A 14,315-nucleotide genomic window follows, 5' to 3' on the forward strand; every position below is an offset into this window, starting at 1 on the left:
GCATTCCTGTGGCGACCATTACCTTTTCTCCTTTGGGCCCCGAGTCACCCCTTTCACCTCTGGAGCCCTAGGAGGAAGCCACGGGAAGAGTCAGTGAGTTAACCACCACCGGGAAATCGGAGCATCCAGAGGCACAGCCACCCCGTAGTCCCTTCTCCCCACTCCCCTCGGGTTCTTGCACACACACAACTAGGCCAGGGCCCTCCTTGTTTAGCAGAGGAAGAGGCTGAGGCGTCGGGCGCCTTGCCTGGGAAGGGACGGTCTGGGGTGCACGTTCTGCATGGACCCCAGACCTCTTGCATCAGTAAAGCACGCTGAACATGGAGTTCTGGGCCCCGGCTCCTCCCATGCTGTGGGAGCTGCGTCCCAGGCTCCTGCTTGGGTTTCCTTAGGTCTGCTTTGGGCTTTTCCACAGACGGAAAGGTACGGTTCAGAAGCGTGGGCTAAGGACACACACGTGCCTCTTCCTCCGGCATGGAGCAGACGACAGCCACTCTCCCTGGGGCTCTGCCTTCATCTGCTCACCCCCCACATGAGGGGCCGCGGCCTGGCCTCCACCGGGAGGACAGCTGGCCCTACTCCGGACGGCCTCTCCCCTCTATCCCCGGAGAACCGAATGTTTGTCGAATGAATAGCACTAATGACAAGGGCAGGGGCATCTGGGGCCAGGCCACAGTCGCAGCCTGGAGGGGCCAGGCCCGCCCTCTGCCTGCACAGACTCCAGAGCCCGCAGCCCGACTGACCTTCTCCCCTCTGGGTCCGGGATAGCCCTAAAAGAAAGCAGAAGGTGTGTTTACAACAGGCCCCGCGGAAACGCTGGGTCTGCACAAGAACGGAAGGCGCCCTGGCGTGGTGAGGTGTCTCGGGGCTGCAGAGCACGCAGACCTAGACACCGTGCTTGCACAAGCCCTCACAGAGCACGGCTCTTCTCGCCCGAAGAGACCTGAGCGAATGCCTCCACCTGCCACGCTGCTCAGAGGACACACCTTCACTGTCCAGGGGGCAGCAGGCGTGGCACCCCTGAGCCCCTGTGTCCCAGAACACACAGCCCTAAGGGCAAGCAGAGGCACACACCCCGGCACAGGCCGACCCCATGAGGTCCCCGCCCAGCGCCGTCTTCACAGGCAGCAGGTGCTACACAGCCGTCGGGAAGCCCTGGGATGCTCAGGGCCGCACACTGACCTTGGAACCTGCTGGCCCTCTCGTCCCTGGCAAGCCCATCAGACCCAGGTCACCCTTTTCACCCTGTAGGAGTTAGAAGGAGACAGAAATAAAAAGACCGCTGGTGTCGGAATTGAACCAGGAAGGTCACGGGCAGATGGGGAGAAGCGGGGATGTCGGGGCTGGCGTACGGGCCTGAGGCCCCAGCGCGTCCCTGGTCCCCCAGGGTCCCCAGGCTCCACATTCACCTTTTATTCTGCCATTTATCAGGTCACCAGGAAAGTCACGACGTACTTTTCTAAGGTTTCTATGCAAAATGCGTCATGACTTTCAACCGAGGGGCCCAGCGACCTCCCAATTACGTGTGCTAAGGTGGTGTGATGGCGATGCTTGCGCTTCCAGACGGGGGGAGGGAAGGGAAGAGCGCTCAAGAGCACCGGGGCCTTGGGAAGCAAGGCGTCAGCGTCCAAGAACACCTTGGCCTGCTTTCTACACGTGGAGGGCCTTGCAGGTACCTCCACGTGCTCTGGGTCTTCAGCCCAGGGGAGTGGACATCAGCGTCTGCATGTGCCCTGTGGACGCGGGAGGCCAAGGCTCAGGAGGATCGCAGGTAGCACCCTCTGCACCAAAACCACCCCAGGGCTAACCGCTGCACACCTCGGTCTAACACCAGGAGTTATGTTGAAAGTAGTGCTTAACAGGTAAAGGCAAGTTTAACAACACATTTTGTCTGGTCTAATGAGTTAAATCTAGTGATCATTCCAACATGTGATCAATACAAAAATTATGACTGAGGTAGTTCACATTCTGCTTTTCAAAATAAATATTTTATCAAAATAAAAGCGCTTTTCCATTTAAAGAACATCTCAATTCTGGGCTAAATTTTCATACAAAATACTTGATCTGTATTTAGCTTTCATAAAATTTATAGTTGAAGGGACCAGCAGTTGGCGTAATTGCTATGTCGCGGGACTCCCCTGTAGTTGGCCGCGGTTCAGGTCCTGGACCCGGTGGCTTAAACTCATGCCAGGCGCATGCGTGCGTGCCCAAGATCCCGAGAGGAGAATGGAGGAGAAGGGATTGCGGCGTGGCCATCCCCCCTGGGGGGTGATTTCTCGCTTTCTGTCTCTCTGTCTCTGTCTTCCTGGAGAGCGCACATGCCCTATAGCGAAAACCTCTCCAAACAAAATTATAGTTGAAAAAGCAGACTCACACCCTCACGTTGCTCCAACATATGTAAACGCTTTCAAATATGTTTACGTACTTAGCCTGAACTGGGTAAAGGCATGCAGGCTGGCTGTAATTACAATGAGGCTTCCACGTTCTCAGGTGAACTCGCCCTCCGAGGGCACGGGGGCACGCCGGCAGTGCCGCCCTGCAGGGCAGCTCAAGTCTGCACTTGGACTTTGGGAGGGAAGACCCCCGGGTCATCCCCTACGCAGACCCACTCAGCACCTACAGCAGGACCCGACCCGAGCAGCAGCACTGCCCACCTGCCCTCCCGCCCACCTGCTGTCTGCAGGTAGTGTCCCGAGGCACAGCCTCTGTGCTGCCCGGGCTGTGACCAGCAGTGACAGCGTGAACAGAGTCGTGGTGTGTGTGTGTGCTAGCTCTCTATAACCAGACTGAGCAAGGGGACTTCGCCACACTGGGCGATCCCTCTCTGAATATACACTGTGGTCCTCGAGGCCTGTCCCCGCAGACACCACCCCTGTCACCTCGGCATGGCAGGGAGGAGCTTCCCGGACACGGGCACCGCTCGGCCACCTTGGGAGCCGCAGGCCAGGCTGCGAACTCACAGGACAGAGGGCACCAGGGCCCCCACGGGAGGGAGCAGCCCTCGTTTCTCTCCCCGTAGAGCACGACTGTTGCACTGGGCAGGCCTTGCAGGCCAAGCCGAGGGGACGTTGGGGTCCTCGAGCCCTCTCTGCTACCTCTGGGGGGGATTCCAGGACCTTGTGCCGGAGGCCAGGCAGCTGCCTTCTTCGCCTCTCTGTTTTAATTGCCAGAGGACACATGTGCTCTCCAGAAAAGACAGAGAGACAGAGACAGAGACAGGCGGACAGAGACAGAGAGAGAGCAACAAGGGGAAGTACCCAGCCAGGCGTGGTCCCACCACTCTCCATTCTCTCCACCCTGTCGGGATTTCAAGCACACATGTTCATGTGCCAGGCGTGTTTTCAAACCGCTGGGACCAGCATTTGAACCACTGTTGGCCATATGGGATCTGGCTCCCTTGACCAGAAGGCTATGGGGCCGTTCTTCCCCCTTCTTGTTCTGACACCATGTGAGCTCGGAGAGTCTGCCACACTTACCCGGGGTCCTTCGGGGCCCGGCCAGCCAACGGGCCCAGGCATGCCGGGAACACCTGGGGGGCCAGGTCTACCCTTCAAAGACCAAGAACAAAGGTCAGGACCCCGCTTCATGCCCCTGAGAAATAGCATTCGTTTCTGGGGCCCAGTGGGCAGCTGGGGTCTTATCTAAGCAGAGCCCCAGGACCCTCGGCCCACCCTCCAGACCTGCTGGTCTAGAAAGTGAGGTCACTTCGTCACAAGCTAAAGCGTGTTGTCACGGTGAGTCCCCACACAAGAGCTTGTTCAGGTGAGACATGGAGGGCCAGGGGAGGGTTCTAGACCTCTCATCGCACCCCACTCCGTGGCCCGCTTCCCAGGGGGGTCTCCCCGAGGAGGTACTGCTGAGCGAAGGGCCTTGCCCTGGGGAGCAGAGCAGAAGCCATCGAAACTCCCAAAGACCCTTCTGGCCGGCGCAGAGCCCTCCCGTCAGCAGGCCCTGCCGCTACAGCCTCACTCGGCAGCCTGCACTGCGGCCCCGCGGGCTTGCCCTCGGGTGAGGGAAGCAGCGGGTCACTCATGCGCCTCCTGTGGCCAGTGTCCAGCCCCCATACCTCAGGCAGGACACGCTGTCCAGCAAGTCCCCCGAAGCCCCTCAGCAGCCTGGACCCCACCTGGCATGGCAGTCCTGACCAGCTTCTCCCCACCCCTGGCCCCGCAGGCTCCCGCTCAAAAGGCTCCCTTAACGTGTTCATTTGCATCAGGCATTACGCTGTCTCTCTGTCTGTCTCTGCAACTAGGGAGCCTAAGGGAAGCCAAGGACTAGGGCAGAGCAAGCCCTGAAGGCAGCAGGGACCGAGGTCTGCTCCAGCCTCCACGCTCGCGGGCTAACTTCACCTTTGGCTGAGATGGGAAGGGCCGGCCAGAGCCAGGGACGCCAGGCACTGCCGTGAGTCTGGCTCCTGCTGCTGCCTCTCACATCCGTGCCAGGCATCAGTAAGCAGCCCTGGGCCTCGGGGTCCTCTCCAGCCCTGCCCTGCAGACAGCTGCTGTGCCTTGGCTACAGTTTAAGTCTCTGCTCTAAGGCATGTGCGCTCACTGGAGAGAGACAATGAGAGAGCGAGAGCTCACCCCCAGGAGCACAGCCACGCCGCAGTCCCTTCTCCTCCATCCCCCTCTCGGGCTTTTGGGCATGCTCGCCCATGTGACCAGTGTGGTTTTCAAGCTACTGGGTCTGGGACTCGAACCACACAGTGGGCCCTGTGGGATCCAGCTGCCTGACTTCCACGTCACTTGCTAGTCTTGTCCGTGCCCTGAATTGTTATAAACTAAGCCTACCAAGGTGTCGGAGGCTCTTGTCAACAACGAGATCACGTGAATAGAGCCTTCCGTCAGAACTGTAGTGATGGCCTCGGAGCCCTGGGCCTGCTGCCTCACAGCCCGCGCTTTCCACCCCCTTCCAGCTCCGAGGCCTGGAAACTCAGCGCCGCTGTGTGCTGGTCGGACTCACGAGAGTCGTGGGGACGTGCGCGTGGCTCGCTCAGCCTGCGTGACCTGTCCAAGCGGGGCCAGCGGGCAAATGCCCATGTCTCTGTCTGTCCTGCACTTCCCTCCCGACTACCTGAACAGGCTGCGAGAGTCTCGTGTCCCGGCCGGGGCCTTGGAGGGTGTCTCTGACGGTGCCCGGACAACATGGGCTGGGCTGGGGCGGCCTGGCCAGCCCTGGACGCCTCTGGGAGAAGTCTGAATTAGGCAGTAGTGGGCTTCAGCTCTGACCGAAGGGGCCAGCCGAAAGGGTGAGTTACTGCTGTCCTCGGGACGTGGCCCCGGCTCTGCCCACCTGGGGGTGCCTCTGAGGTGCTTGCTGGCCCCGCCCCAGGGACACACCCACAGACACGCGTGATGGCAACGGAGCAGTGCAGGTCATACCTTCCTTCCTGGTCGGCCAAGCTCCCCCTGTGGACAGAGAAGCCAGGTGAGGAGAGGTGCTTTGGGAGGGCAGCTTTAGGAGCAAGGGCTTGGCAGAGCAAATAACAGGGCCTGGCCACGTGGTCGGTCCCTAGGCCATGCACAGACCCCTGCCGTGGCGGTGGGCCAGGCCCAAACCCCAGTGTCTGTCAAAGCATGAGCAACGTACAGGCCACACACCCGCTGCCCGGCACCACCGGCCATCCCGGCCTGCCCTCTGCGCTGTGGCAGACGGGGCGTGTGCAGTGAGGTCTCACCAGGAAACCCTCGGTGGCACTCCCATAACCAGGCTGGGGCTGCCTGGGGGGGCTACACGGAGTGGCTCCTACCTTTTCTCCCTTTGGTCCTGTCTTGCCAGGAAGCCCCGGTGGACCCTAAGCAACCGGGAAACAAGCGGAGGAAGAGCACGTTACACCGCGGCAGGACTGGCGGGCCCAGGGTGGAGGGAGGGCGTGCGGGCTCCCAGAGCAGCTCTGTTCTCTACATAGGACCCCCGTCCCCAGCTCTCTCAAGCTGCTCCAGGGGACGGCGGCTGCCAGGCTCACCCATCTACCCCGCCATTGTAGTCGTCCCGATCCCTGGAAGCACGCCCCGTGCTCAGCTAGAGCTGGAGGAAATCCCACCGGCTGGCAGGATGCAGCCAGCCCTCAGCCTCCTAGCAGCCCTCCCGAGCTGCCCCGGGACCCCGAGAGAGCAGGCTGGTGTCGCACACAGCCACAGCCAATCTGTGGGAACGAGGTGCCAGAGGCTTCGCCCTTCTCTGTGAGCAGCGAACGTCCCCCTCAGACACTCCAGCCACCTGGGTAAGTGGGGCGCGAGCCCTCCCACGCCCAGCCACGGGAGCGGCCTCTCAGGGACTCAGCCCGCTGCACCCAAGCTTTCACCAAAGCTCCGCGCACCCACAGCCAGAGCTCAGCTGCCTGGAGAAATCTGTTGGGAACCGTTTTCCAAATTCCTGGGAACAGCAGAGGGGGGGGGGCGTCCATTGCACTCCCTGAGACCCCCAGACTCATGCATAAAGCAAAGCCCGTTTGAAGTACGATTTCTCCAGACCCGTGCCAATAACAGCCCCCTCCACCAGGGTTCCCAAGGAGGTCAGCACGTTATGGCCCCCGGGAAATCGGCAACTCCAGTTCCAGGCCACATCCCACACCAATCAGTAACAACGGGGTTGGGGCACAGCGTCCGTAACTCGTGAGCCTCCCAGAAGAGTGTTTGCCTTTTCTTCTTTCCCCGTAGGGTGTTTATGAGAGAGAGGGGAAGTGAGAAATCACCCCTCGACCCTGTGAACAGGGGTCGTGGGGGAGAGGCCATGCCAGTCTCTTCTTCGTTCACTCTTGGAACTTGGGGGACGCCCACACGTGTACTTGACCTCCAAACCGGGGCTAAACAGCCCTCTCTCGTTACCAGATGCCCAGGGGCGGGCATGTCCCGTTCTGAGCAGCGAGGAGGACTAGGAGGGCATGGGCACTGGCATCGAGACCCGACCCTGCCTGGCCCTGACCATAACAGCCTCCTCACACAGGCCGCATCTCCCACAGCGTACCCCTCAAATCCGGATGGCGGGGCGGCTGCACCCCACTGCACGGTGAGGAACCAAGGCCGGGAGCCCAGAGATCAGCAGGGACCCCTGCTCCGGGGTGCGGGTGCAGCTGGGGCAGAGGAGGGCGGCCGAGCAGCCTGCCGAGGAGCTCTGTCCTGTGAGCATCTGCTCTGAACAGAAGACTCCAGGAGGCCCAGGGGTGTACCAACCTGGGGGCCAGGAGGCCCGGGCGAGCCAGGCGAGCCCTGCGTGCACGGGGACGTCGAGGTCTCGAGTTCCAGGATGAGGTTCTTCATGTCCGGAGAGAGGAGCTTCCATGCAAAACAGCAGAGTCGTATGTGAGACTCGGGACAGAGAGAGCCACCACCCTGGACACACCGCTCCGGGGCCAGGTCCCCGAGACTGACCGCCCAACACCTGGTGAGAGCCCCAGGAAGGTGGCCTGTCGGAGGCAGGCTTCTGGTCTCTCACCGGCCCTTGAGACGCGGCGGCCCCTCTGGGTGCTGTTGGGAAGCCTCCCTCCCCTACCCAGGAAGGCGCTGCCACAGAGCCGGAAGGCGGGCCGCTGAGGGCCACACCGCAGTTTACGTGCCCTGGCAGCCACGTTCTCCCCGTGTCGGAGAGTGAAAGGGAACAAGTGAGGTAAGACTTAGTAAAGTATTTCAGGGGCCAGCAGGTGGCGTAGTGGTTACATCACTGGACTCCCACACAGTTGACCATGGTTCGAGTCCCAGACCTGGTGGCTTAAACTCACACAGGGCAGGTGTATATGCGTGCCCCAGATCTCGAGAGGAGATTTTGGAGAAGGGACTGTGGCGTGGCCATTGCCCTGGGGGGGTGATTTCTCACTTGCTGTCTGTCTCTCTGGCGAGTTCACATGCCCTATAGCAAAAATCTCTCATCAAATATATATATATTTAGCGCAACATATGTAAAATATTATCATTTCAACATATGTTCAATAAAAAATTACTAAGAAGACAGCTGACACCCTCTCCCACAGTGGGCCTCCAGGCCTGTGGCATTTCACATGACAGCTCACCCGAGTGGGGTGGCCACACCAAGGCCGTGGTCACACACAGCTTAGTGGCTGCTGTGCTGGGTAGCTCAGGTTGGGCCGCTGCCAAAGAGGCCCGGGCTGCTGTCTTCTCAGTCAGAGTCCCGAACCCTGCTCACTCCGTCAGGTTTTCCTCCCCCACATCTGCCCTCTCGCCCCTGGCACCGCCTCGTAGCCACAGTCTCCATTGGGCTGACTTGGAGGGTCTCGCAGATGCTGGGGGAGAAGCAACTGGGCAAATTCGCCTCGGGGCAGCGGATGGGGCCGGACAGCGAGCTCCACCTGTCTTCAGAACAGGGAGCGCCTTGCGGGGATCCTGGCCGAGGACCCTCGGCACGGACTGGGGACGGGGTAGCCAGGTCAGATGTCCTCCAGGGCCTGGCAGCCTCTGAGCATCTCAGAGGAGCCCGGGCAGCTCGCTGGGCGGCACAGCGGCCGTGGGCACCACAGCCCCAGGCTGGTACTCACCAGGCTGCGGCCCCCTCTGAAGGCCGGCGGTGGGAAGAGAGGGGGCGGCGGTGGTGTGAGCAGGCAGCACGCTCGGGGGCCGCTGCGCTTCCTCGGGTCCAGGTCAGGCAGGGCTGTCGGGGAAGACCATCGTCAGCGTGGACCCCGGCCTCCGTCACGCCGGGCGGGGCCCCCGCTGCCAGCTCCGATTTCCAAACTGAATTTCCCATTTCACGTTTATATGTCTCTTTCACGAGAAAGAGATCTCTCGTCTCAGGTGGTGCCTGCTGGCCAGCCCTTGGGTCTGCAGGATCTGGGCTGCAGTGCCCGGTGGCTCTGGGTGTGCTGCGGCGGCCTCTGGGGTCGAGCACCGAGGTCAAACACCACGGCACCGCCGAGGCCAACCCACATCACCCACCCGCAGGCCTGGGCTGACCTCGCTGGTGGATCACAACGGTGGAGGACCAGCGAGTGGTTCAGGCTCTGTGAGGGCACAGGATCCGTCTCTCATCCCTCAGACGCTGACCGGCCACTCTGGATGTGGTGTGGATGCCGCGTCCTGACAGACGGTCAGGGGCCCGAACCTGGGAGAGGGTGTCTGCCGATGGCTGTGAGCCAGTACAGGAGGTGAGGCAGGGAGGCCGCCCAGGCTGGAGGCCGAGTGACTGCACAGCCGAGTCCTGGGATAGACACAGTCTGGGCCCACACAGGGTGTCACCACTCACAGGTCAGCGTTCACACGGGGCGAACCCCAAGTGTGAGGAGCTGCGGGAGGGCCGTGACCTTACAGCGTCATTTCACACGGAGGTCCACCTATGTCCATGCTCACACGTGTGCAAGGATGAAGTACGACTTACAGAAAGTACGCAGGCGGGCCAGCAGGTGGCGCGGAGGCCAGTGGTGCGGCTCAAGCCCTGGAGCCACCGGCTTGAAAATGAGGGTGGGAACGTGTGTGTGCCCAGATCCCAAGAGGAGGCTAGAGGAGAGAATGCACTATGGCCGTCCTCCTAGGGGAGATTTCTCACTTTCTCTCTCGCTCTTTTTCTGACTCTCTCTGGTGAGTCCACACACCCTATAGCAAAACATCTAAAAAAAATTAAAAATACCAAAAATGACACAGGCCATAAGTGATAGCCCAATACATTCCCACAAAGTGAACATGACCTAAAGCCAGCACCCAGACAAGAAACAGAACTCTGGCGCCAGAAGCCTTCTCAGACGCTGCACTCCCTGTCCCACCACCAGAATCCGGACCCCAGTTTCCAACCTCACGTACGTGGAATCGGGCGACAGGAGCCGTGCTCGGTTGCCCTGGCTGACAAGAGCGCCACCCAGGCTGCTGACGCCATCGCCACCCGTCGCCCTGCTGCACGTGGAGGACACCCACGGACTGAGGCCACATGCGCCCCCAGCAGGGCTACAGGGAGGAGACCGGAATTGACAAAGAGCTCCGGTATGGGCGCGGGAGAGGCCCTCGGGCTGCTCCGAGAGTCGCCTCACGTGTTCTAGAAAGCGGGGCAGAGGCACACCGCGGCGAGCAGCTGCCAGCAGAAAGCCAGTGTGTTCCCACGGAACCCCACGCGCTGGCACCCTGGTACCTGTGCTCGCCCAGCTCCCAGTCTGGGCTCCTGGGGCCCTCCTCCCACTCCTTGCGGACCTCCGGCCTCAGAGCACGCACACTCACCCACTGCATGCCTCTCAGCCCTGACCCTGGTTTTCAGTTTTCTTTTCAAAGAATGATTTTATTTTATTTATCATTATCATTATCATTTTTTTTTGAGAGGTTTTCGCTATTGGGCGCATGCGTTCGCCAGACAGAGAGACATAGAGACAGAAAGCGAGAAATCACCCCCCAGGGGGGATGGCCACGCCGCAATCCCTTCTCCTCCATTCTCCTCTCGGGATCTTGGGCACGCGCGCACACGCGCCTGGCGTGAGTTTTAAGCCACCGGGTCCAGGACACGAACCGTGGTCGACTATGTGGGAGTCCAGTGACATAGCCATTACGCTAACTGCTGGTTCCCTCATTATCAATTTTTAGTTTGACCAGATTGAGAGAGAGAGAGAGAGAGCAAGAGAGGAAAAGTGAGAAAGCAGGCTACCAGGTCTGGGGACTCCAACTACGGTCGGCCATGTAGGAGTCCAGCACTTTAACCACCATGCCGTGCCACCTGCCAGCCCCCTGGTTTTCAGTTGTACCTCCCAGGGTCACCCTGTGTCCCAGCATCTGCCTTAGCTCTGAGGCAAGTACCGAGGGTGCCCAGAAGGCCAGGCTGTGAGTGCTGCTTGGACTGTCACCCAGGACCCAGGGCCCAGGACCATCAGCCACGCTCATGCCCAGCAGTGCCTGCTGGCCTGTGCCGGGGTCCTCGGCCCTCTCCTAAGAGAAATATTTTTCTTCTTCTTTTTTTTTTTTTAATTTTACAGAAGGGACATGTGCTCGCCTAAGAGAGACAGAGAGAGAAAGGGAGAGGGAGGAATGTGTAAAAGAGAATGTGGTTTCCCATGGGGCACGGTCCACCCAGCCCCGTCCTTGTCCCTGTCTGCCCCGCTGGGGTCGGGCATGCTCACAGGGCAGTGTGCCTCCACGTGGTCAGGGCTGGGATCAGGGTTGGAACCGCAGTCGGCCGTGTGAGTGCCAGCCCCCTCCGGCCCTCGGCTAGGGGGCTGTCCCGGTTATTTTCCAGAGACACCTTGTTATCCTGAAGCGAAATTCATACATAATACAATACGCCAAGCACTGAAAACCACAGGGTACTCTGGGTCTGGCGGAAGGAGGAACAATGGGGAGGCAGCTCGGGATCTGAAGGTGTGCGTCTTGGCTGCAGGGGCCAGGAACAACGTCAGGTACCCAGCGCTGTGGGCCACGGATGCTCGCGTGCCCTGGGAGACCACTGGGCACAGCAGCTACTGGACGGCCATCGGCCTCGCAGACAGCACGAGGGCTGTGCCCACCCGCCATGTGCCGTGAGTCCCTGAAAGGATGAAGGACTGCGGGTAGTCCCGTCACCGCGCAGTGGCTGCAGCCTTGGAAGACTCCGTGTGTAACAGCGCAGACACAAAAACTGCAGAAAGACTCAGTGTGTAACAGCGCAGACACAAAAACTGCAGAAAGACTCAGTGTGTAACAGCGCAGACACAAAAACTGCAGAAAGACTCAGTGTGTAACAGCGCAGACACAAAAACTGCAGAAAGACTCAGTGTGTAACAGCGCAGACACAAAAACTGCAGAAAGACTCAGTGTGTAACAGCGCAGACACAAAAACTGCAGAAAGACTCAGTGTGTAACAGCGCAGACACAAAAACTGCAGAAAGACTCAGTGTGTAACAGCGCAGACACAAAAACTGCAGAAAGACTCAGTGTGTAACAGCGCAGACACAAAAACTGCAGAAAGACTCAGTGTGTAACAGCGCAGACACAAAAACTGCAGAAGCATTTGGTTCTAGGGGCCGGCAGGTGGTGTGGTGGTTAAAGGCGCTGGTCCCACATGGCTGACCACAGTTCAAGTCCTGGATCTGGCAGCTTGCTTTCTCCCTTTCCCTTCCTCTCTCTCTGATCAAATTAAAAAATAATAACAACAAATGGAATTAAATAAAGAAATCATTCTTTAAAAAGAATTGGTTCTAGATGACCTGAGTATGTGCAGGTATGAGTGAGTGTTCCATGAGACATTTCAAAGTCACGTAGGACACGGGACGATCCTTGGCATACGGGTCTGTCTCCCTACTGGAACGCTCGCCCCTGGCCCAGCTCCACAGCAGTGCTGTCACCTGCCCCAGTCACGGAGGCATAGCCCTGGTCACCAAGCATACCTGGGGGTGGACACTGTGGAGACAGCCCCAGCGACAGCCGTGGGCCTACCCCATGCTCGTTGACAGGCTTGGTCACAGGCAGTCCCAGAGTCCCCCGGCACCCACACCCTCTCCAGGCCACGCATGTTTATGAGGGACTGAAGAAATGCAGAGAAGCAGGAGCAACAGGTGACTCCCAGCTCGGACAGAGGACACGTGGGGGAGATGGCATTGATGCTAGTTCTGCGAGCTCAGGGAGGATTCAGACAGAGGCCTTCCAGACCCTGGGAACGCCTGCGGCAGTTGTGGGTACCTGCCCTTGGGGGCCTGCAGGGGCGGTGGTGACGGGAGGGAGGGCTTCTGCGGGAGGGAGGGTGCGGGAGGGAAGCACACTGTCCGGGCCTGCAGCTGTAAGCAGCAGCCATGCGTCACGGCTCTGGGGGGAGAACGATCATAAGCTAGCGCATTTCAGAAAGCCCCCAGCCTGCAGCACAGGCTGCACAGCACGGTCTGCAGTGCCAGAGCCCTCGGAGACCACGGTTCAGGCCCCAGTCGGCCTGAGCCCGGCCAGGCATGCACACACCCCGATCCTGCTCCACCAGAAGGCTAGGTCGGGGCTCGCGGTGTGGGGCCCTGCAGAGGGTGTCTGTTTGTTCTCTCTCTCAACAAAAGAAGCTTTAAACATTTTCCAGGAAGAGCTGGGACCAAGACATGGGGCTGTGACACTGTCCTGGTGTCCCGACCTGCCTTCGACTCTCTCAGACCCCTCTGCGTCTGTCCAGCCCATCTTTTCACTGGTCGTCACCCCGGCCCCCACGGATGACTGACAGCCTTGCCTGGTCTTGTTTAAGCCCAGCTTCTGTCTTGTCCCAAGTGTCCCTTTGTGGCATTTAGGGCACCCATGACAGGAAATTCGACTCCCAGCCAGGTCACAGGCCCAGCATCTCTGGAGAACCGAATGTTTGTCGAATGAATAGCACTAATGACAAACACTTACTGCATGCATGTACTTCAGGAGTCCACACATAAGATTCACCCAATCCTGGGGCCGGCAGGTGGCGCGGTGGTTAAAGGCTCCAGGCTCCCACATGGCTGACCGAGGTTCGCGTCCCAGACCTGGCAGCTTGCTTTCTCACTTTCCCTCTCTCTCACTCTATCCCTCTCTGGTCAAATTAAAACAAATAAAGTTAAATAAAATAATCCTTCAGAAAGAGCTTCCCCTAGCCCTGGGGCCAGATGGTGGCGCAGTGGTAAGACACCATGCTCTGGAGGCCACCCGCGTGGGCAGGGTCCAGATTTACAAAGACGCGTCTTGTGTATACCGGGCTCACGTGTGTGCATGGCCGAAGGATGGCTGGGGACAGGGTGGGTCACAGTAGCAAGGCCCTCGGGGACAGGCCTGCTTCTCTGCTTCTCTCACTCCCTCACTCACGAGAAACGACGAAGCCTAGTAAGGGAGTAAACCCAGCGAAGCATCACCGCAGCCCTGCGAGCCGACGGCTGCACCACCTCTTCTCACTGTCAGGGAGGCCGTGGGGCTCAGCACTTTGCCCAGGCCTCGTGCTAGTAAGTGGCAGAGCCAGGACGCGAACCCAGGCAGCCCAGTCCCGGAGAGCTTCCTCATGAACTCTACCCCGCGACTGTCTGCGGGTGGGGATGAAGGGCAGGCGGTCACCCCAGGTCGGGCTTGCTGGCTCCTTGCGGTCAGGGAGAAGCGGGCGGAGCACTGGGGGCCTCTGGGTGGAGGGTGTGGAGAGGATGCACCCCGGGAGCGGGGCTTTGCTGCAGGCGGCGGGGGCGACGGAAGCAATGTCCGCCTTTGCTCCAGATCAGACGCCGTCAGGAAGTGGGGTCACCAGATACGAGTGTTCTCACCAGAGACAGAGACACAGAGAGCGAGAAGGAAAAGTCGCTCCAGGGGTGTGGTCCCGGTAAAGTCAAGTGCTGCTTCTTTGTCTTGGTCCGTGGGTAAGAAGGTGCTGGGAAGGACCTAGGCCTGTCTGCCCGACCCGACGGTGGGGCCTGGCTAAGCACCGACAGGGCTGCCCCACGAACA

General features: G+C 59.8%; 1 protein-coding gene across 1 annotated transcript in view; it reads right to left on the reverse strand.

Annotated features, from left to right (window-relative positions):
- Positions 1-14,315, reverse strand: part of COLQ (collagen like tail subunit of asymmetric acetylcholinesterase) — a 56,278-nt gene that overhangs the window by 21,083 nt on the left and 20,880 nt on the right. Inside the window, exons 2-9 of the mRNA XM_006170684.3 lie at positions 8,489-8,601; positions 7,173-7,274; positions 5,750-5,794; positions 5,382-5,408; positions 3,477-3,548; positions 1,183-1,245; positions 744-770; positions 23-67 (exon numbers count right to left, since the gene is read on the reverse strand). Coding sequence (XP_006170746.1) covers positions 23-67; positions 744-770; positions 1,183-1,245; positions 3,477-3,548; positions 5,382-5,408; positions 5,750-5,794; positions 7,173-7,274; positions 8,489-8,601 — 494 coding nt within the window. The remainder of the gene's footprint in view (positions 1-22; positions 68-743; positions 771-1,182; positions 1,246-3,476; positions 3,549-5,381; positions 5,409-5,749; positions 5,795-7,172; positions 7,275-8,488; positions 8,602-14,315) is intronic.

The sequence above is a fragment of the Tupaia chinensis genome, unplaced genomic scaffold, assembly GCF_000334495.1.
Source record: "Tupaia chinensis unplaced genomic scaffold, TupChi_1.0 Scaffold148822_2, whole genome shotgun sequence".
NCBI lineage: Eukaryota > Metazoa > Chordata > Mammalia > Scandentia > Tupaiidae > Tupaia > Tupaia belangeri.